This window comes from Nansenia antarctica (genome assembly GCF_963989245.1).
Source record: "Nansenia antarctica genome assembly, chromosome: 7".
NCBI classification, from domain to species: domain Eukaryota; kingdom Metazoa; phylum Chordata; class Actinopteri; order Argentiniformes; family Microstomatidae; genus Nansenia; species Nansenia antarctica.
The window spans coordinates 11584663-11607406 of NC_137677.1; the positions used below are offsets into that span (position 1 = coordinate 11584663).

The following is a 22744-nucleotide window of genomic DNA, read 5'->3' on the forward strand; positions in this document are numbered from 1 at the left end:
AGATCAAATATGTGGAACGGCTGGTGGTCCCCGAGGAGAGGTTTGAGAACCACTGATCTAAGAGGATTGGCTGGGTATGCTAATCAGCAACACTGGTCAATATCTCAGTTATAGAAACAATCTCCAGTGTCTTAATTCTCAGGGTAAATTTTTTAAAAACTAAAGAGAAGGGTGCATAAGTGATGTACATACAGTAAGAGCTGAGGTCACTTTAACAATAATGCAATCAAGTTCATAATTTAACACATTACTTCATCTAAAATTCATATAAAAAAAAGATTGGGATGGTCTGGAGAAGTGTGCAACGTGCACACTTGTTCTACGTGTTCAACGTGTTCTATGTGGCCGCTGGGTGTGTTTGGTTTCTATCGTTATGTCGCTAGTTTCAGCCCAACGCTCATTAAAGTTGTTACTTCATTCCCAAGCTCACTGTAGGTCACATGGTCTGCCCATGCCTGTCTCTGTCTCTCTGCCTCCCTAGCAAACAACATGCTGCGCTATTGCTAAACCTTTCCCTCCCCACCCGCCCCTCCTCGCCCTTCCCTCTTTCCCTCCCTCTACCCCTCTTATCTCCCCCCAGCTCCAGCATGGTGCGCAGGGTAGCAGTGATCGGGGCGGGTCCCTCTGGTCTGACCAGCATCAAGAGCTGTCTGGAGGAGGGCCTGGAGCCTGTGTGCTTCGAGACCAGCGATGACATCGGAGGCCTGTGGAAGTTCAAGGCAAGGCCTCACACCAACACAAGTGATTCATGTATTGAATATACAGTGTGTTGTTGTATTTATTTGTTTCCATATATAATCGCTAGCAGCAACAAGATGCAAGATGCAATGCTGTAAATATTTTATGGCTGAACTAGCCGAAGCTGTTAGGAATTTGTGTTGGTGCCAGGTCATAAAAGGACAAAACATAAAACCATCCAAACCAATGATCCAAACTACATCATCCAAACTACATCATCCAAACTACATCATCCATACTACATCATCCAAACTACATCATCCATACTACATCATCCAAACTACACAGTACTTAAGGTCCTTAATGACATTCGCGTAAACACAGACTCCGGAAAAATCTCAGTTTTGGTACTACTAGATCTTAGTGCTGCCTTTGACACTGTAGACCATGACATTCTAATAGATAGACTAAAAACCTGGGTAGGACTTTCGGGCACTGCCCTAAACTGGTTTAGATCCTACCTACAGGACAGAAGCTACTATGTCTCCATTGGCAACTTTGTATCTGACCAAATTAAAATGACATGTGGGGTTCCCCAAGGGTCAATCCTTGGCCCCCTTCTATTCAATCTCTACATGCTTCCATTGGGACACATCATAAAAAAGAACAAAATTGCCTACCACAACTATGCGGATGACACTCAAATCTACATAGCCCTCTCACCGAACGACTATAGTCCCATTGACAATCTCTGTAATTGCATTGAGCAAATAAACGCCTGGATGACACAAAACTTCCTCCAACTAAACAAGGACAAAACAGAGATAATTGTATTCGGTGCACCTGACAAAAGATCGAAAGTCAGTGCAAAACTTGATTCTCTCTCTCTTCACAGTAAAAAACAGGTCAGAAATCTTGGTGTAATTCTAGACTCCGATCTAAACTTCAACAGCCACATAAACTCAATAACTAAATCAGCCTACTATCACCTGAAAAACATAACAAGAATGAGAGGTTTCATGTCCAAGCAAGACCTTGAAAAACTCATCCATGCATTTGTTTCGAGTAGACTTGATTATTGTAATAGTCTATTAACAGGCCTATCTAAAGGAGCTGTTCGTAAATTGCAGCTCATCCAAAACGCCGCTGCTAGGGTCCTAACAAAAACAAAGAAATTTGAACACATTACACCAATCCTGAGATCCCTGCACTGGCTACCAGTCTCTCAGAGAATTGAATTCAAAATCCTCCTAATTACATACAAATCACAAAATGGTCTTGGACCAAAATACATATCAGATCTCCTCCCACCCTATATTCCCGCAAGGTCCCTAAGGTCAGCTGAGACAAATCAGCTAATAATTCCAAGAGTAAAAACAAAACACGGTGCAGCAGCTTTCAGTCACGCTGCTGCATGCTCCTGGAACAAACTCCCTGAAGAAATCAAACAGGCCCAAACCCTTAAAATATTTAAATCTAAGCTAAAAACCTTCATGTTTTGCACCAGTTATGATTAAACACAACACTTCTATCAATGTCTTTTTTCCATTAACTATTGTCTTTTTAAATGTTTTATCTATTTACTTCTTATATTTGCTTTTATTCATTGTAATTTTTATTTTCTTATGCTCCTCTTGTGGAGGGATGTGGAGGGATATGGAGTGGTGTAGAGGGATGTAGAGGGATGTAGAGGGATGTGGAGGGATGTAGAGGGATGTAGAGGGATGTGGAGGGATGTAGAGGGATGTGGAGGGATGTGAAGGGATGTGGAGGGATGTAGAGGGATGTAGAGGAATGTGGAGATATGTAGAGGGATGTGGAGGGATGTAGAGGGATGTGGAGGGATGTAGAGGGATGTGGAGGGATGTGAAGGGATGTGAAGGGATGTAGAGGGATGTGGAGGGATGTAGAGATATGTAGAGGGATGTAGAGGGATGTGGAGCGATGTAGAGGGGTGTAGAGGGATGTAGAGGGATGTAGAGGGATGTGGAGGGATGTAGAGGGATGTAGAGGGATGTAGAGGGATGAGGAGGGATGTAGAGGGATGTAGAGGGATGTAGAAGGACACACACTTCTATCAATGTATTTTTTCCATTAACTATTGTCTTTTTAAATGTTTTATCTATTTACTTCTTATATTTGCTTTTATTCATTGTAATTGTTATTTTCTTATGCTCCTCTTGCTGTATTTTTAAATAATACATGTAAAGCACTTTGAATTGCCCCTGTTGTATGAAATGTGCTATACAAATAAACTTGCCTTGCCTTGCCTTGCCTTGCCTACATCAAAAACCTCAATAGCACCCCGCTCCAGACTTGGCTGTCAAAGTGTCCCCTAAGGTATATATAAAGTGACATCACACCAAGCGAAAGCCTGTGTTCATATTTTTTTATTAACGGTTCCCTCACAGGAAGTGTCGGAGCCCAACAGGGCCAGTATCTACCGCTCCCTCACCATCAACATCTCCAAGGAGATGATGTGCTACAGCGACTTCCCCATCCCCTCGGACTATCCCAACTACATGCACCACTCCCGCATCCTGCAGTACTTCAGGGATTACGCCGAACACTTCAAACTTCTGCGGCACATCCGCTTCCAGGTAACCATGACCACAGCCTCGATACAGCAGCGAGGGAGGAGAGGTCTATTTTCCGGCTAGCTATTTTAGTCCATGATAGATGATCATCACGTTGATGTTGTCATAAGTGACCTTAAATCGCTAAGACACAGATCGTCTGGACTAGTCACTAGTTGACACATATTATGTGTGGTCGTGCGTTTGTGTGTGTGTGTCTGTGTGTGTGTGTGTGTGTGTGTCTGTGTGTGTGTGTGTGTGTTTCAGACCGCAGTGCGGAGTGTGAGGCAGAGGCCAGACTACTCTCGCTCTGGCCAGTGGGAGGTGGTGACGGAGAGCAGGGAGGGTCAGGAGGAGAGACAAGTCTTTGACGCAGTCATCGTCTGCTCCGGTCACTACACCTACCCACACCTGCCACTCAGCGACTTCCCAGGTGACCACTGTAGATAACATCATTGTTTTATTTCTTGTCCCTTTTGTTTCCTTGGGACACTTTCAGCCGTAACACCAGGCAATCAACTTTGCAGTCAATTGTTGGAATTTCGTGGATTTTGCTTTAGGCACAGGGTCAGCCATAGTCGGCGCTCCTGGAGCAATTAGGGGTTACGTGCTTTGCTTAAGGGCACATGCAGCTCCCTCCTGAGGCGGGGATTGAACCAGCAACCTCCCGATTGCTAGCCGGCCTCTCTATCCTCTAGGCCAGTGGTCCCCAACCACCGGTCCGCGGACCGGTACCGGTCCGTGGGTCATTTGGTACCGGGCTGCAGAGAATGAATTAAAAAAATATTTTATTGATTATCAGAGTCTGAAAGATGTTTTATTTTGAAAAATGACTGGATACATTCGTCTGTGCGTCTGTGTCTCTTGACATGTCAAGACGCTCGTCTCATTTTATTTCTATATATTTATGCCCCCACACCCGAAGGCCGGTCCGTGAAAATATTGTCTTACATGAAACCGGTCCGTGGCGCAAAAAAGGTTGGGGACCGCTGCTCTAGGCTACCGCTGCCCCCTACTCTGACTTAAAAGACATCTACAGAATATATCTCACAGTATACAATTGAATTATTATAGAATTATTATATTATACACAATTGAATTACTGTATATTGTAGCGAACGGAGACTTGGTAGTGTAACTCGCCCCATGCGGGAATCGAACCCCGATCTCCCGCATAACCGACGACCGCGCTAACCATTAGACCAAGAGAGTTAACTCCCTTGGAGGAGCTGTTAACGGGGCCTCATACAGGATCGTTACACTATCCTCACCGTTCGGGAGAGCGTGCCCTCACGCTTCACTATGTCAAGTCCCTCACGTGGACACGCCTCTCCGATGGCCTTCCTTCCATCCCAACTTTCAGACACCAGTGTAGCGAACGGAGACTTGGTAGTGTAACTCGCCCCATGCGGGAATCGAACCCCGATCTCCCGCATAACCGACGACCGCGCTAACCATTAGACCAAGAGAGTTAACTCCCTTGGAGGAGCTGTTAACGGGGCCTCATACAGGATCGTTACAATATCATCACATATCACGTTGTCACCAAACGTTTCAAGACGATAATATCCAAATAGGAATGCAGTGAGGAGGCTTTGCCTTTTGTGACAGAACAGAAGTGATTCATGTATTTATTTATACAGTATATAATCGCTAGCACCAACAAGACCCTAACCCTACTTTAAATACTTACATTTATACATTCTAAATACTTATATAGCTGTTTTTATGGGTGTTTTGTTTGCCTGATTGTGGGCCAGATAGACCTAGATTTGAAGTGTTTGTCAGACTAAGACTTTCTGAAAAAGTATCACAACTGTGTGTGTGTGGGTGTGGGTGTGTGCGTGTGCGTGTGCGTGTGCGTTTGCGTGTGCGTGTGCATTTGCGTGTGCGTGTGTTGAAGGGATCGACTCGTTTGAAGGGAAGTACTTCCACAGCTGGGACTACAAAGGACCAGAGGACCTCCAGGGGAAGAGGGTCGTGGTCATCGGCATTGGCAACTCTGGAGGCGACATCGCCGTGGAGACCAGCAGAGTGGCTGAGCAGGTGAAACAACCTCCCCGAAAACCAAACCTTCTATCAGGTCAAACACTGCATCTCTCTCTGTTCCTCCATCTACAACACCTGGTCAACCATGTACTCTCTGTCATTGTGACGGATGGTGTTCCAACCCCGGTCTCCCATGTGGAAGACTCAACCCAGTCAGAAGACAACTGTGGGCCAGATCTGGGCCATGGTTCCTGCCTTTTTCATGGCAAAGATTACAGCTCAGGAAGGGCAGCCGAGCCGGCCCACATCTGGCTTCCGGGGAACAAAGTTGTTACCTGGGCCACATCCCAACGCCTGGTAGAAAACAGACATGGGGCCAGATCTGGGCGATCTGGGCGATCTGGACGTTTCTCTACTGAATGGGAAAGGAAACATTTACCATTAGGCCAAGAGGACATCCTCAAGGTCCGAGGGCAAGGCTACCTTCTCCCGAAAGCACGATTCCAAATCACCTCCGCTACATACAGTACATGTCTGGACAGATGGACAGTAGAGTGCTAGCGTGTGTTAGCGGTTATCTTCCCTCAGTCTGACCGGCCATCCTCTCTCTTTGTCTCCTCAGGTGTGGTTGAGCACGCGTCGCGGAGCGTGGGTCATACGTGTGGTTTCAGACGACGGCCTGCCCGTGGACATGAAGTACAACACGCGGTTCGTCCACATCCTGTTCCAGACGGTGCCGATGAGGTTCCTTAACTGGTTCGGCGAGAAGAAACTCAACGCCATGTACGACCACACCATGTACGCACTGAAGCCCAAACACAGGTGAGGACCTGCCTGTCTGCCTGTCTGCCTGTCTGTCTGCCTGCCTGCCTGTCTGTCTGCCTGCCTGCCTGTCTGCCTGTCTGCCTGTCTGTCTGTCTGCCTGTCTGCCTGCCTGCCTGTCTGTCTGCCTGCCTGCCTGCCTGCCTGCCTGCCTGTCTGCCTGCCTGTCTGTCTGCCTGCCTGTCTGTCTGCCTGTCTGTGTGTCTGTCTGTCTGTCTGTCTGTCTGTCTGCCTGCCTGTCTGTCTGTCTGTGTGCCTGCCTGCCTGCCTGTTTGTCTGTCTGTTTGTCTGTCTGTGTGCCTGTCTGTCTGCCTGTCTGTCTGCCTGTCTGTCTGTGTGCCTGTCTGTCTGCCTGTCTGTGTGCCTGTCTGTCCATCTGTTTCGTATCTGTACATTTTTCATCGTCTACTGCAGGGGCGTCGATTTAAATGCACACTTCCCAATGTGCGCTAATGTCCTTTAGCACTTTCCATAATTAGGTTCATTACATAATGAATTTATGTTTTATTAATTCATTTCATGTGAAGGGTTATAGTAGCAGACACGGTTGCTGTTATTGATGTTCAGTATGTGATATTGACAGACTTGCAGTATACAGCTCCTCTACAGTGTATCTCCCTGATGGATCTCCTCTCCCATCCTGTAGAGTACAATAGAATACTTTCTTATCCGTTAGGACATTTTCTGGCATACATAGAGACGTATTTGGCAAGGCAAGGCAGATTTATTTATAGAGCACCTATTCATACAAATTAATGTTATAATGTTACATAATGCTTTACAATACATGCAATAAAATAATTATTAAAAAGTAAAAAAAAAAAAAAATCGGGCATCATTATAAATCATTATATCATTATAAATTAAAAGTGAACAAAAGAAGTGAGGTACAATAACAATTTAAAATGTTCAGGTTTAAAATCAATAAATAAAAAACAAAAACAATCAGTTAAAAACCCAGTCTAACTCTTTAAAATACACTCAGTAAAAGCCAAACAGAAAATAAAAGTCTTACAGATGGGGCTTGACGTAATGTTTTTGTGACAACTGGTGTTCTGCTGCATAGTGAGCGAATGCTGCCTGCGCTTGGCACACACAGTTACAATCAGGGGTAAACACTCATACATAACACTGATACAGGTAGGCCACCTATAAATAAATAATAAGCATAAGGGCAGCATCTATTCAAGGCTAGTCTAAAAAAAGAGAATACTGATCTTGCTAGCCTAATATCCTCAGACAGGTCGTTCCAGAGTCCCTAATGACAGAGGCCCTGTGAACAAGGAGTATTCATCCTGTGGCCAAAGTATATTGTAAAAGTATGTTGTATATTTTAATGTAGACGGGACGGTCTCTCCTCTGATAGGCTGTTCGATACGATTCCGGTGATCAACGACGACCTTCCCCTGAAGATCCTGGCGGGCGGCGTGGTGGTGAAGCCCAACGTCAGGGAGGTCCGCGGCTCCAGCGTGGTGTTTGAGGACGGCAGCGTCGTAGAGAAGGTCTGACCCGGCGGCCCGTGACGCTGAAACATCACGTGTCATGATGGATGAGCTTGTCATGATGGATGAGGGATGTGCTTTAATACTTTATTTTCCATCTTACAATCATTTACCCCCCCCCCCCCTCTGTCAACCCTGTAGGTGGACGTCATTTAACCCTCCCTCTGTCAACCCTGTAGATGGACGTCATTTAACCCTCTGTCAACCCTGTAGGTGGACGTCATTTAACCCTCTGTCAACCCTGTAGGTGGACGTCATTTAACCCTCTGTCAACCCTGTAGGTGGACGTCATTTAACCATCTGTCAACCCTGATGTCATTTAACCATCTGTCAACCCTGTAGATGGACGTCATTTAACCATCTGTCAACCCTGTAGGCGGACGTCATTTAACCATCTGTCAACCCTGTAGGTGGACCTCATTTAACCATCTGTCAACCCTGTAGGTGGACCTCATTTAACCATCTGTCAACCCTGTAGGTGGACGTCATTGTGTTTGCGACCGGATACAACTACGATTTCCCCTTCCTGCCGCCGAACGTCATGAACAAGTCTGGCTACCGCGTCGGGCTGTACAAGCACGTGTTCCCCCCCACCCTGGAGCACCCGACCCTGGCCGTGGTGGGCTTCATCCACGCCCTGGGAGCCATCATGCCCCAGGCTGAGATGCAGGCCCGTTGGGTCACATGCGTCTTCAAAGGTACCAAGCCAACCAACCCCTGACCGCCTGACCCCTGTGGCCCCCCCTAATACGGTCTCAATCTGGGGCGGTCAGCTCCAGTCCTGCAGAGCACTACTGTGTGTGTGTGTGTGTGTGTGTGTGTGTGTGTGTGTGTGTGTGTGTGTGTGTGTGTGAGTGCGTGCGCAGGCTTTTGCTCTAGCCCAGCACTAACAAAAGCCTGCACACACGTTGACTCTCTAGGAGTTGCCCATCCCTGGCCTAGATGTCTTTCTCCCAGCTGGTCAGTAACCATGTCCTAGAGAAGGACATGAACAGACATCCTCATCATGTTTCATTGGGAACGGTCTCTTTCTCTCTCCAGGTCAGAATAAGCTGCCATCCCAGCAGGCCATGCAGAAAGCTGTTGATTATGACACCAAAGACATGGTCAAGAAGTAAGACAAGAAGTATTACTTACATGTAATTATATAGATAATGTTAACATGAAATCTGTGGAGTGGTTAAAAGGTTGAAGTCATTTTTGTGTTTTAATGACTTCAACCTAAGTCTATGTAAAAAAGACTTAATCAACTGTATATAAATATCATATACAGCATATCGTATGAAATACATTGGGATCAAATGGGACTCAAGTGGATGTCTCTCCTTCCTCCCACAGCTACATTGTGTCCAAGCTGGTGCCTCTCCAGGTGGACTTTGTGACCTACATGGATGAGATCGCCGGGGAGATAGGGGTGCGACCCAGTCTCCTCTGGCTGTTTTTCACAGACTACCCCCTGTACAACAGGGTTCTGTGGGGGCCCGTCACAGCATACCAATACCGTCTGTCTGGACCAGGGAAGTGGGCCGGGGCACGCCGAGCCATCTTCACCCAGTTTGAACGAATGTTTCAGCCTCTAAGGACCAGACAGGTCAGGGACAGACAGGGTTTTATTCATACAGTTGACTTTCAAACTTTCTTACAGAATATACACTGCAAAAAGAAAATCTAAGTAAGATTAAATATCTTAAATCAAGGCAATATATGCATGTTCTTTGTCTAACTGCACTAGTTTCAAGATATATTTTATTTTATTTTTCTTTAAAAATCTTACACAAGTGACATATTCCTGTTCTGTTGGCAGATCATTGCTTATTTTAAGTAATATTTCCCCCATGTTATTGCTTTTCTTTCTTGTTTTTGAAAGCTGACTTTTTGCACTGTATGCAATGGCCAGGGACAGGTGTGGATGGTTTCTTTAGCATGATAGATAGATAGATAGATAGATAGATAGATAGATAGATAGACTTTATTTGTCATTGCTACAGTACAGGTACCAAACAACGAAATTTAGGAGGGGAGGCTCCCCTGGTGTTTAGGAAAGGAAAAAGAAACACATTTTAGAAAAAGCATAGATGCATAAAATCACAAGAAGGTAAGGAGCTGGTTTACATCAATAAAGGCTATGTACACAGTCCACTGTACTATACTGCACAGATAGTCAACTAGGGTTGTCATATTGCACAAGAAAGTATTTTTTCACATTATTTTAAAGTGTCACAGTTTGCAGGCTTGAAAATGTACATGTTTGTGCCTCAGCACTAGCTGCCATACAATCCGTCCGGACTGTCCTGGGCCCAGAACTTAGGCCTTTTCTGTGTTCAGGGCCTTGACGGCCCTGTGGTAGAAGCAGTCCTTCAGTCTGTTTGTCTTAGCGGCCGGGGTCCTGTACCTCCTGTTCGAGGGCAGCTTGACAAAGTGTACGTGCCCAGGGTGGGTCGGGTCCCTGGAGTACAGTACATGCGTACTGTACATAGCTAAATTCAATCAAATAAAACATATATTTTATGATTGTATTACATGTTTGCTTTGACAGGTGGAGGGTAAACCAGAGAGATCCTTGACAGGGCTCCTGCTCAAGCTCAGCCTGGCCGCCGTGATGGGAGGTTCTGCTGCCTACTACCTCCACCTCCACCCCCACTCCTCCCTCACCGCCCTCCTCTCCACCATCAGCCCCCAGAGAGCCTGAACGGACCAGGGAAAGACATTGGACACCAAGAGACAAACACACAGGTCCCATCCAAAAAGGGGAAAAAAAGCTATAAGGTGAGGGAAATACTACTTAAAATAAGCAAAATTTCACTTGCCAAGATGTTTTAAAACAAGTAACAGATATCTTAAAACTGCAGTCAGACAAAAAAACAAGCATATATTACCTTGATTTAAGATATCTCATCTTACGTAGATTTACTTTTTGCAATGTGAGTCCATTTTGTTTAGCTTTAATATAACATACTGTATGTATTTCATATAATATCAGGGCAATGCATTTTAGGCTACAGTCTCTGAGTCAGGGCTATGGGATCGGTCTAGCCAAGCACAGATGTGTTACTGTCACTCTGCTCATGTTTTAGGTAGTTTGAACTCACAGGAGCTGCATACAAACTCACCATGTAATTCCCCTGCAGGCTGTGCTGCTATGATGAATCTTTGGGAAAGCTGTCATTAGCGCTTTGCAATGAGATCTATGATCTATACTGTGTGCTTTATCTAACTGTGGGTTCTTCGTCTGGTCTCTCTGATGCTAGCTAAATGATCTGTCCCCTCTTCATTCTTCTCAAAGTAAATCCCCTGCTTTCAGACCAAAGTAAAGATATTGCTCCTGCTATACCATTATTGGTGTTCTTAAAAAGTATCAGTTACTGGTTCCGTGTGCATGAAATGCTATGAGGTTATTGGATAGAAAACAAATGTAAGATACATGTGTACAGTATTGCTTCACCTCATCCATAACAATATGAATATCTGTCATCTGATATTAGTAGTGTATTGTCTTCCCGTTGGTTCTGTGTAAAAAATTCTGAATAAATTGTCAACATTTTGATGTGTGGTTTATTTGTCCTGTCCTCTGCAGCCCTAGAGGATTGTAGCGCTGCGTTCTACTTGACTCTACCTTATGTTATTGCTTTTATTATGACTTCATTGTTGCGCTGTTGAGGAGCTAGGTTGCCCAACGCATTTCACTGCAGTCTACGGCTGTATTTTGTGGATATGACGAATAAACTGACGTTGTTCCACACTTCCCCTGAATTGTGGACTTGTCCACTTACCACGTAGATTTAACAGTATAGGATCGGTCTAGGTATGGACTCTCTTATTCCAACACATTTTGTCAAAAGACTAATGTGACTATAATTTGTCTATAAAGACAACTTGAACTTTGAACCTTAAAACTTCCTCTAAATGCAGGTTTTGCTATTTCTTCACACTGAAGAGATAGAATGGGATTGTTTAAGCCTGATGGAAGATGATTAAACCTTGTGTGACATGAACCATAGCCACTGAAAGAAGTAGATGTCGCACACTCTAGTTCCAGATGCAAACATGTGGTTTTAATATGATAACGGTTTCGGCCGTAACCACAAACCGCATCTACTTATTTTGCTCCGTTGCCAGCACCTCGCCCAAGTTTTCTGCGGTGTGCGTTCTCTTCTTTTCGTTCTCTCCTTTTCCAATGAACCATAGTAAACCTCAGGGTAGTTAGTTAGTTAGTTAGTTTATTGTTTATTTCACAGGGACAGTGCATATTAAAATACATATGAGACACAAATGCAATATGCCGGAGTTAGCCAATAAGGCTAGTTTAAGTCCGTAGTCCCTGGCCAGATGTTCAGTTGGCACTTGGAAACCTAAAACAAACAAAAAAACAAAAAAAAATCAACAAATCAAGCATCAAGCACAAATAAAGGCATAAAAGCAACACACATATTACATAGAGGCACAGACATCAAAGCCGAACATAGTACAATACAAACGCCTTACAAGCAACATGCACATTACAGGGTTAAAAGCACATGGAGATACATTACATTCAGCATGCATGCACCAGGACAGGGTACATCACAGGGAAGCACAGCATGGGCCCTACAGACACAGACATAGACATAAGGTGACGTAGACAAGACAGTGGGACAGCATGGCAATGAAAGACACAGGCAAGCAGCTCAGCACTGTCACATTCATAGGCATTTTTAGTGTTGGCAGATTTGGTGTGTTATGAGCCAAAGCTTTAGCTGTCGAGAGAAGGCTGTGTATGTAGTGGGTTCCCTGATGTGATTTGGTAGGGTGTTCCATTCTTGTGCAGCTTTAGATGAGAAAGCAGTCTGATCAAAGGTGGACTTCCTCAGTGGGACAATACAGTTCCCTCTTGTTATCTGACTTGTGTGTGCTCGTTGTTTTACAAAGCCACTGAGAGGAGGTGGGGTCAGATTGTGGAGAACTTTGTAGACTAGGCACACGTTGGCATACTTGATTAGATTGTCCCAGCTGAGAAGGTTTTGTTTTTTCAGTATGTGGCAGTGGTGAAATCTGTTTGTTTTTTTGTGAAGAGTTTTCATGGATTGTTTATATAGTGATCAGTCAGTCAGGGGTTAACCAGAAAGACTCGTCCTTACTCCTCCCGTAGAGCAGCTGTGTGTAGGACAGGGCATTGGAAACTTCTTCTGAAATGGGTTAAGAAATTGAAAGGCTTGTTCCCAAAAGGATGTTATTGTAGTGTGCGTTATTTCAGGAATGCATGCCTAAACCAACAATGAAACACTTGTGACATAACGTTATTTTGGAGCACAACATGTTGACCTGCGTTTCGCTGTCAAAACCACTCCAGTCAGAAGGAGCAAAGTCCCTCTCACGGTTCACTGACTGACTACTGTTATGCAGTTTAGAGATTGTTCCATGTCAGTGATCGCAACCAACACAGGCCTCAGGATCAACTCACAGGAATAGGTGAGAGCTAAATACTATTGTGGAATTGTTCTTTTTTTTGTATATCTGAGGCATGATAAATGACTATAGTGAGGAGGCACGTCTCCACCACATTCTGACCTGGCACTCTCCCCTAGTGTTTTAGAGAGGGGTAGGATGAAGTTGTCCCTAGACGCTGATCTGAGGTCAGTTTTTCGTTGTTTCTGACTCCAGAGTGCTTAGAGATGCATTTTCTTATCAGTACTTATGTACAGTTGCTCTTCTTCATATCGAATCAACACAACTTCATACTGTAGTTGGTTACAGTAGGCTTATTTGGTTTTAACTCGCTAACTGCCAAATAATTCCGGAACACTCACAACCTATGGTGGCAAGTATTTTATGTGGTATTTACCTACCAACAACACTTTGATTGGCTGCAAAATTAAGCAGCACACTTTATGCATTTTTGGTGAATACAGTCATCCGTGGCCCACACCTGTCATTGTTGTTTTCTGCTCACCCTAACCCTCCCTCTGCAGACAGGCAGTATGACTCGGCGTGTGGCAGTGATCGGAGGGGGCAGCTCAGGCCTGGCCTGCATCAAGAGCTGTCTGGAGGAGGGCCTGGAGCCTGTGTGCTTCGAGAGCAGCGATGACATCGGAGGCCTGTGGAGGTTTAAGGTGAGTGTGTTCTCTCTGGAGCAGGGTGTTTGGCTGTTCAGAGGGCTGCGTTGCTAGTAGTGACTCTCTTGTATCATGGATCTCAATGAAGCAAAGCTTAGGCGTTCGCTGTGGGAAATCCTTCAGATCTCAGGCAACAGTCAGATGTTGTGAGGGTCTGAGGAGGGTATATACTGCATGTCATTATTTGCTGTAAAAGTAGAACCGTGACATTTTTGCCATTTAGCAGATGCCTTATTCCAAAGCGACAACACATTTATTTGACTAACTAAGTGAATATCTATCCACCAGTCATAGCATTTTTCTATTATTATGTTTTATTATGACACAGGAGAAACAATACAGCGGGTTAATAGATGTCTTAGGAGGGACAGTTAAGGTGTAGCCTGAAGAGAAGGGTTAAGATCCTGTGGATAGGGAGGAGTTAATTGCGGCGTTAAAGAAAGGAAGGAGGTCATTGGAAATGGATTAGAGAAGAGGGGAGGGGATGGGGTCGAGAGGGCAGCTGGTTGCCCGCTTAGATGGGACCAGTTTTAGAATATCATCAGGGGAGATGATAAGCCAGAGACAGAGTGTAGGGCAGACAACCTTCATCAACCTTTTTTTTCAAAGTAGGTGACACAGTTATCTGCAGACAGGGAGAGGGAGGGGGAGGAGGTGGGTTGAGGAGTGTTGAAAATGTGGAGTACAGTAGTTTCCTAGGATAAGAGTCAAAGGATTGTATCTTGGAATAGTAGTAGGACGCTTTAGCAGCTGATGCAGAGGAGGCGTAGTTGGAGAGGAAAGAGTGATCAAAGTTGAGGTCATAAGGGAGGCCGGATTTTCTCCATTTCCACTCAGCTTCCCTGAGCTCTATTCTTCAAGCATCAGAGAGGCAAGGAGCGCGCGGAGAGGATCGTTCTGGCTTCGAGGTCAGTGGACAGAGAGAGTTGAAAGATGAGGAGAGAGCGGACAGGAGGGTGGAGGATGCTGAATCGGTGGATAGAAGGGAGAAGGATTCAACAGAGGGTAGGGAGGATAAGACCGAGGAATAGAGAGTGGTGGTGTGGGTAGAGACTAACTGGGAATGGGTGGAATTGAGGGGAAGGAAGAAGGATACAAAGTGATGATCAGAAACTGGAAGTACAACTACTTAAGGTAACAGTAAGAACAACTCAATGTAGAACTGACAGGCCTATAATTAGCCCCAAATTCTGTTTTAATTTGATTATTAAATTGTTTATCGTTTACTATCGTTTACTAACCCTAACCCTAACTATTCTGAACTATGATCTGAGCATATCCACACTTACTTACCAAATGGCATCCTGCTTTTGCATCTGATCATGTCCAATGTTATAAGCAGTTTAGTTTGGTTTGGTTTTTAGGCGGAAATGAGTCAAACATGGCATTCATCTTAAGAGGTTAATTCTGAAGGCTATGCATGGAAGCATACTAGACCTCTGGTCTTCAAATCAATATGTTTGAACTTCTACAGTCAACATCAGATACAGTACCTGGATCATGTTTGCGTTGCTGTGTCTCCATCTCCACAGGAGACACCTGAGCCGGAGCGTTCTAGTATCTACCGCTCCCTGGTGGTGAACACCTCCAAGGAGATGATGTGTTTCAGTGATTTCCCCATGCCTGCTGACTACCCCAACTACATGCACCACTCCCTGCTGCTGCGATACTTCCGCCTCTACGCAGAGCACTTTGACCTGCTCAGACACATCCACTTCCAGGTGACTCTTCTCCTTCTCCTTCTCCTGTTCCCATGAGGAGTCTTGTAGACTCCTGATGACTTTGACTCCTGATCATAATTCGTCCATCTGTTATATCACGTTGTCTTTGAGGTGCAGTTTAACATAACACCTTCCGGTTGAAATATGACAGGTTGAACTCAGTCACCCGTGTGTGTGTGTGTGTGTGTGTGTGTGTGTGTTTCAGACCACAGTGCGGAGTGTGAGGCAGAGGCCAGACTACTCTCGTTCTGGCCAGTGGGAGGTGATGACGGAGAGCAGGGAGGGTCAGGAGGAGAGACAAGTCTTTGATGGAGTCCTGGTGTGTTCAGGCCATTACACACACCCTGTCTCGCCTCTGGGAAAACTCCCAGGTCTCTATTACCACCTCCTAACACCCTATATTACAACCCCCTAACACCCTATATTACCACCCCCTAACACCTTATATTACCACCCCCTAACACCTTATATTACCACCCCCTAACACCCTATATTACCACCCCCTAACACCTTATATTACCACCGCCTAACACCCTATATTACAATGCCCTAACACCCTATATTAACACCCCCTAACACCCTATATTACCACCCCCTAACACCCTATATTACCACCCCTATTACCCCAGAACTTGGAATCAAAAAAGGTTTTATTTCCTTTCTCTAGCACGGTGACTGCCGATGGCATTTGTTCTTTTTGTAGGTTCTACTTATGATGACTGTTGTATAGTTGATTCAGCGGGCTTTCCTTATATAGAAATATTCCAAAATAAAAAAATAAATAAAACGGGCAAAAATTGTTTTCATGTATTACTATTGTAAAGTAGTCATTCACGTTTCCCTAGCGAACTGCAGTAACGTTAACACATCAAGAAACCCGAACTTAAAACGTTAAAAAATTTTTTTTTAAAAAGAGACATTTACCTGATTTAACGGTATAAACCAGGTGTGTGTGGTATAAACCACGCCCACCTCAGGTCTACTATCCGAATACAGATACAGATATTTTGTTGGTTGAACAGATACAGATACAGATACAGACACAGATACTGATGATACTGACCTCTACATCCTAGGCCATGAGCTGTTCCAGGGCCGGTGCTACCACAGCTGGGAGTATAAGGACGCAGACGTCTTCCGTGGGAAGAGGGTTCTGGTGGTCGGCATCGGCAACTCTGGAGGGGACATCGCCGTGGAGATCAGCAGGGCTGCAGAGAAGGTGGGGCTTCAGAACCGGACGTTCTACTCAGATAACTCAGCATTCCTTTTAACTCTGAAGTTCAAGAGTTTCCAACATTGGTACGATCGCCACTTTAGAGAACAGCATGCCGTGCTGTTGACCATTCCTTTGAATGAATTGAGGACATGATTTTTATCGAGTTAGTTCGACCATGTGAACTTTCCTTCTGTGAGCTTTCATTGGCCAGTATCGCCGATGTTGAGATCAAGTGCTGGCTTGGTTCTCCCCTCTTTCTCAGACGTTCCTGAGTACCCGGACGGGGTCCTGGGTGATGGGCCGGATGTCCAGCAGTGGTCACCCCTTGGACATGGTCGCCATCACACGGGTCAATGCTCTCCTGACCCGCCTGCTGCCCCGGGCTCTGGTCAACTGGGGGGCAGAGAGAGCCGTGAACCAGAGATACGACCACAGGCTCTACGGCCTGCAGCCCAAACACAGGTGACAGAGGTAGCGCTGTTACAGTATCTGGCCCAGACCCGAGGCTCTCTCTCCTGGACCTGAGTCATCCATGTATTTTCCTGCCTGTGTTTTATCATTTGTTTTGTTGATGATGTGTTTTATCCACTGCAATATCACTAAACTATCAACTAGCCCTTACCCCTAACCCTTTTGCTCAGTGAAGCCGTCTCATTGGAAGGCTGGTTGTCCAGTGGCACAGTGTAGTCCTGTTAGCTTACCATAACATCTGAGGCTCAGATATTATCTCCAGCATGTCTCCATGCCTCCTCTCTGTCTCTCAACATGTCTCACTGCCTCCTCTGTCTCTGTCTCTCAACATGTCTCACTGCCTCCTGTCTCTGTCTCTCAACATGTCTCACTGCCTCCTGTCTCTGTCTCTCAACATGTCTCACTGCCTCCTGTCTCTGTCTCTCAACATGTCTCACTGCCTCCTCTCTCTGTCTCTCAACATGTCTCACTGCCTCCTGTCTCTGTCTCTCAACATGTCTCACTGCCTTCTGTCTCTGTCTCTCACCATGTCTCACTACCTTCTCTCTCTGTCTCTCAGCATGTCTCACTACCTCCTCTCTCTGACTCTCAACATGTCTCACTGCCTTCTCTCTCTGTCTCTCAACGTGTCTCACTACCTCCTCTCTCTGTCTCTCATCATGTCTCACTGCCTCCTGTCTCTGTCTCTCACCATGTCTCACTGCCTTCTCTCTCCCAGGCTCCTGGACAGGAAGCTCCTGATAAACGACGACCTTCCCTTACGCATCCTCCAGGGGGCGCTAGTGATGAAGACCAACCTGCTAGGGTTCCGGGACTCTGAGGTTGTGTTTGAGGATGGGAGTGTTGAGGAGAACATTGATGCAGTGGTCTTCTGTACTGGTTACAACGGCACCTTCCCATTCCTGCCCCCGGCGCTGTCTAATAGCGAAGAGCTGACCCTGTTCAGGTCACTTGGTGTTTGAGTCCCTTGTCGGTCGTATATATATATGTTACGGTACATGTGGGAAAACGGTTTATGGCGGCATTTTTCGGGGACATGGCAGCATAAAACGTCGACTTGGTACATGCTGGCATGTCTAACCCTAACCCTACCCCTAACCCTAACCCTAGCACCTAACCCTAACCCGAGTTTTCCAACATGTACCGTATTCCCACATGTACCGTAACATATATACTGCATAGATAAAAGTGTGTTCTAAATGACCATATCATAGTATCACATAAATATATAATCAATGTTATTATTCTTTTACTTAAAATATCGATATATATTATTTTATTTTATTTGTTATTATATTGCCTTGTTGATTGTTGCACTGTTGAGGAGCTAGCTTGCCCTACGGATTTCAATTCACCATCTACGGCTATATTCGGTGTATATGATGATAAATAAACGTTTCTTTTATTTGAATTGGTGAATGGTTTATGAATGGTTTATGGTTATCTCCTCCTGTCCTGATGTTTCAGGAGGGTCTTCCCCGTGTCTTTAGAGAGGCCCACGCTGGCCATCCTGGGCCTGTTCCAGACCAAAGGTCCCATCCTGACCATCATGGAGATGCAGGCCCGCTGGGCCACTCGGGTCATCGCAGGTAAACTGTCATCTGGAACCACCCAACCTGCTGTCATACACACCTGCCTGGCTCCGCCACACACACCTGAGCATTAACACACCTGTAGACACACACACACACACACACACACACACACACCTGAGCATTAACACACCCGTAGACACACACACACACACACACACACACACACCTGAGACATCCATATCTGATCTCTGTAGTCATTTTCCCATCTATTCATATCCTATCATGTTTTCTTTCAAAACAATGGTCTACTAATTGATTGAATTGTTTTCATTGCTCGGGTCTTGAAGGCTTGAATCGTCTTCCACCAAAGGAGGCGATGTTGACCGTTATTGAGGCTGAGAAGAGAAGGAACATGAACAGGTAATGGAATGATAATGTGGGATAGGTGGTTCCCTAGGCCTAGTCCATGCTTGTGTCCATGCTGCCACACATGACCTGCCACTAACTCTCCCTCTCCCTCTCTTTCTCTCTTCCTCTCTCACTCTCTCTCTCTTCCTCTCTCTCTCTCTCTCTCTCTCTCTCTCTCTCTCTCTCTCTCTCTCTCTCTCTCTCTCTCTCTCTCAGCTACACCTGTCCCAAACAGGCAGTTCTCCAGGTGGACTACCTTCCCTACCTGGACACCCTGGCAGAGGAGGTCAGTTAACGTCACAACATGTGACCTTCTGTATGTCATTATAGTGCCACACACTCACACACACACACACACACACACACACACACATTAAAAAAACTAATTCACCACAAATACAGGTGGGGGTTCGTCCCAACATCCCAGGGCTGCTGCTGAGGGACCCTGTACTGGGGCTGCAGGTGATTCTGGGTCCCTGCACCCCGTACCAGTACCGTCTGCGTGGGCCGGGACAGTGGGCCGGAGCCCGTCAGGCCATCCTAACCCAGTGGGACCGGGTGGTCGAGCCCTTCAAGACCAGGGTGGTACCAGAACCAGAGCCCAGGACCACCTCTGCTCTCCTCTCCTCCTGGCTGCTCACCCTGTCTGGGGGGGCTGCGGTGGTCTCTGTGGTGCTGCTCTCTCAGAGTAAACTGACCACGGCGCTACATGACCCAGGACACCTGCTGGACACGCTCTCCACACTGCTGGAGGGCTACTGGTAGACGCTGTCCTTACCTCCCTCCAGGGCCCTATAACCAGGGCTGGTGTCTGGCTTAAACACTCTATGACGTTGTTTAGGGCCAGAACCCGCTAGAGGGGGGGCCACACTTGCACCGTCGATTTAGCGCAAGCTATCACCCGTCAATCATAAACTCTGCTACCCCCCGTCCGTCTGTCCGTCCGTCCGTCCGTCCGACGACGAAACACCCCGTCAATCAAAAACTCCACTACCACCACCCTCGACGAAACGTGGCACAATCGAAATCTTATTTGTGGCCACCAAAGTCCTGGAGCCGGGCCTGTCTACCATGATCGGCTCTAACAGGGAAGATGAAAGGAAAGCGGTGGAGGCCTCCGTCCCTTTACCATCCTACTGTAGGTGATGCAGGACAGAGGGTGAGGTGGGGACACTTCTGTTGTTTACTGTACACACAGACAAGAGTGTACAGTACGATCAAATATCACTGCTGTATACAGCGCATAACTTCAAGACAAGATTGGGGGGGGGGGGGGTTAGTAAGATAAGTGTTATTGTGATATTGTGTTGCTCGACCATGTTTGTTGGGATTGAAGACAATGATCAAACGAGAACCACCCTGTTGACATGCTGCAAAATCATAAAAGTGAGTTATTTATACTCGTTGTTTGTCAGAGCACATCAAAGCTTTATATACTGTGGGCCAGTTTCACAGACAAGGCTTAAGCCTAATCCTGGACTAAAAAGCATCTTCAATGGAGATTTTACATTGAAAGTGTGATTTAGTCCAGGACTAGGCTTAAGCCTTGTCTGTGAAACCGGCCCTGTATGTTTTAGTCTCTGAAACAGGCCACTGATATTTCTATTATTGCTTTTAGAGCTCATTTACATATAATTTGACATCCTTTATTCACAATCATGTTGAATATGATCAATTGTTGTTCTATTGCTCTTGTTTTTTGCTTATATATTTCTTGTTTTTCATGTCCTATGCACCAACCTCGCCAAGTCAATTTCCTGTATGTGCAAATATACTTGGCAATAAAAATGATTCTGATTCTGATTCTAATTCTGTTGATATCAGGTTTTTTTTCTCCTCATTTCCTAGTTTATATCCTTATGTTTGTCTCAAGCATAGCGTTGAGCTTACAGTGTCCCCCAATCACGTACAGTCCATGATTACATGATTATACGGCCCATTAACCTCAGTGATTGTCTTAGAAATCAGGTGCTTGAGTTAATCATGGGGCGTATAATCATGTAATCCTGGGCTGTGTTTGGGGGACACGGTAAGCTCAGGATGTTCATGATGAACCAACAGATCCTGCCAACGCTATGCTTGTTTTTTTTTTTATTGGACATTTTCAGTTATTTCACACATTATAAATAACACATTTTATCAAATTATTTTGACAATGCCCCTAACCAACAACCCTCCCGCATAATCCCTCCCTCCTCCCCCCACCCATAATCCATTCCCCACCCGACCGCTCCCCCACCCCACCCACCCTAAAACTGGAGAATAACATTGACTGTTTCCAGTGAGACTCAGGCACAGTGCAATGTACAGTACAAAACACTACTAAACAGAGCCTGTGTGCTTTGAGAGCAGCGATGACCTCGGAGGCCTGTGGAGGTTTACGGTCAGTGAAGACTCACCTGCATCTCAGTAGTCTAAGGTGGCTTCCTCTAAGTTCTCCAGTGTGTTTTACTGTATATTCATCCCACCACTGGTGATGATAAGGGTTCATCTGAACTGATCTGAGAGGACAAGATAGGTGAAAGCAATATGGGGAAACTACCTCAGCAGCTACTTCCCCCAGGCGGTCAGGCTCATGAACAATGAACAATTATGTCCTGTACTATTGTCACTTTCTGTATTATCTTGAATGATTGCCTATTGCCTTATTGTCTTGTGCTGCAATGTCAGGAATCAAAGCCTAAAGAATGTTAGTCTCTTACACTTGTGTAATGTAACGTAACAATAAACTGGAAACTTGAAGCCAGGCGTACTGTAAGCTTTCACCTCTCCATGTCACAGATCTACGGAGCCCCCCTGGGGTCACATGGTAGAACAAAATGATTTGATGTGTGAATCCGTTCCCTCGATTTAGTGAATCTGTTCCCTCGGTTTAGTAATCAGTTCCCTCCGTTTAGTAATTCGTTCCCTCGGTTTAGTAATTTGTTAGGGTTAGGCTTAGGGTTAGGCCCTACGAGCCAGAACGATCGCAAGGATTCTAACCCTAACCCTAACCCTAATCCTTGCGATCGTTCTGGCTCGTAGGGCCTAACCCTAACCCTAACCCTAACCATAACCATAACCCTAGCCCTAACTAATTACTAAACCGAGGGAACGAATTACTAAACCGAGGGAACGGATTCACACATCAAATATTTTTTTTCTACCATGTGACCCCAGGGGGGCTCCGTACAGATGAAAGTGGATGAAGTTAAAGAGCACAAAGAAAGAAAGGAAGCCGGTTCAGCCTGAGGGGAGACGACCAATGAGCGACTCTCCTGGATCTGCTGACTGAGGCTAAACAGCAGAGAGGATTAAACATCCTGCTGGGCTCTCCTCTAGCGGGGGGACAGGGGTCAGGGATGTTGAGGGGAGCTCAGGCATCCCTGTATGCTGGAGTGTTTGCTTATATGCATATGCGTATGACACGTTCTAATGCTTTAGTCCGCATATCGGGATCTGATGTAATGATCAGACTTTTCTTTTGAAAAATGTGAATACATTTCCGCATTGTTGAAAATCAACGACACGCTCGCTAGTCAACTAACACAGCTTGTTTTGTGAGCCTGCTAACAATGTAAAGTAGTGTTATCCAGTGTAATCCATTGCGTTGTTGCAGTATTTTGGCTTGACTAGCGGGTTTGTGTTGTGATTCTCAACAATGTTGAAACGTAGTTCCGTGTTTCAAAAGAAAAGTCAGACAATGTTGATTGGTTGCTGACACGCAGACCAAAAGACTACAACGTGTCACATATTAA

General features: G+C 45.6%; 1 protein-coding gene across 1 annotated transcript; it reads left to right on the top strand.

The window, feature by feature from the left end:
* Positions 1-587: 587 nt before the first annotated feature.
* Positions 588-20816, top strand: LOC308162390 (uncharacterized protein; the record flags this gene model as incomplete). Its single annotated transcript, XM_080536547.1, has 20 exons — positions 588-719; positions 3090-3278; positions 3522-3687; positions 5158-5300; positions 5866-6065; positions 7432-7567; positions 8046-8265; positions 8609-8681; positions 8906-9158; positions 10104-10250; positions 13513-13653; positions 15189-15377; positions 15583-15748; positions 16454-16596; positions 16856-17055; positions 17783-18010; positions 18532-18653; positions 18947-19019; positions 19224-19293; positions 19410-20816. 20 exons carry the CDS (start codon positions 588-590, stop codon positions 19770-19772), a joined length of 3354 nt encoding a protein of 1117 aa, XP_080392673.1. The 3' UTR covers positions 19773-20816.
* Positions 20817-22744: the final 1928 nt, after the last annotated feature.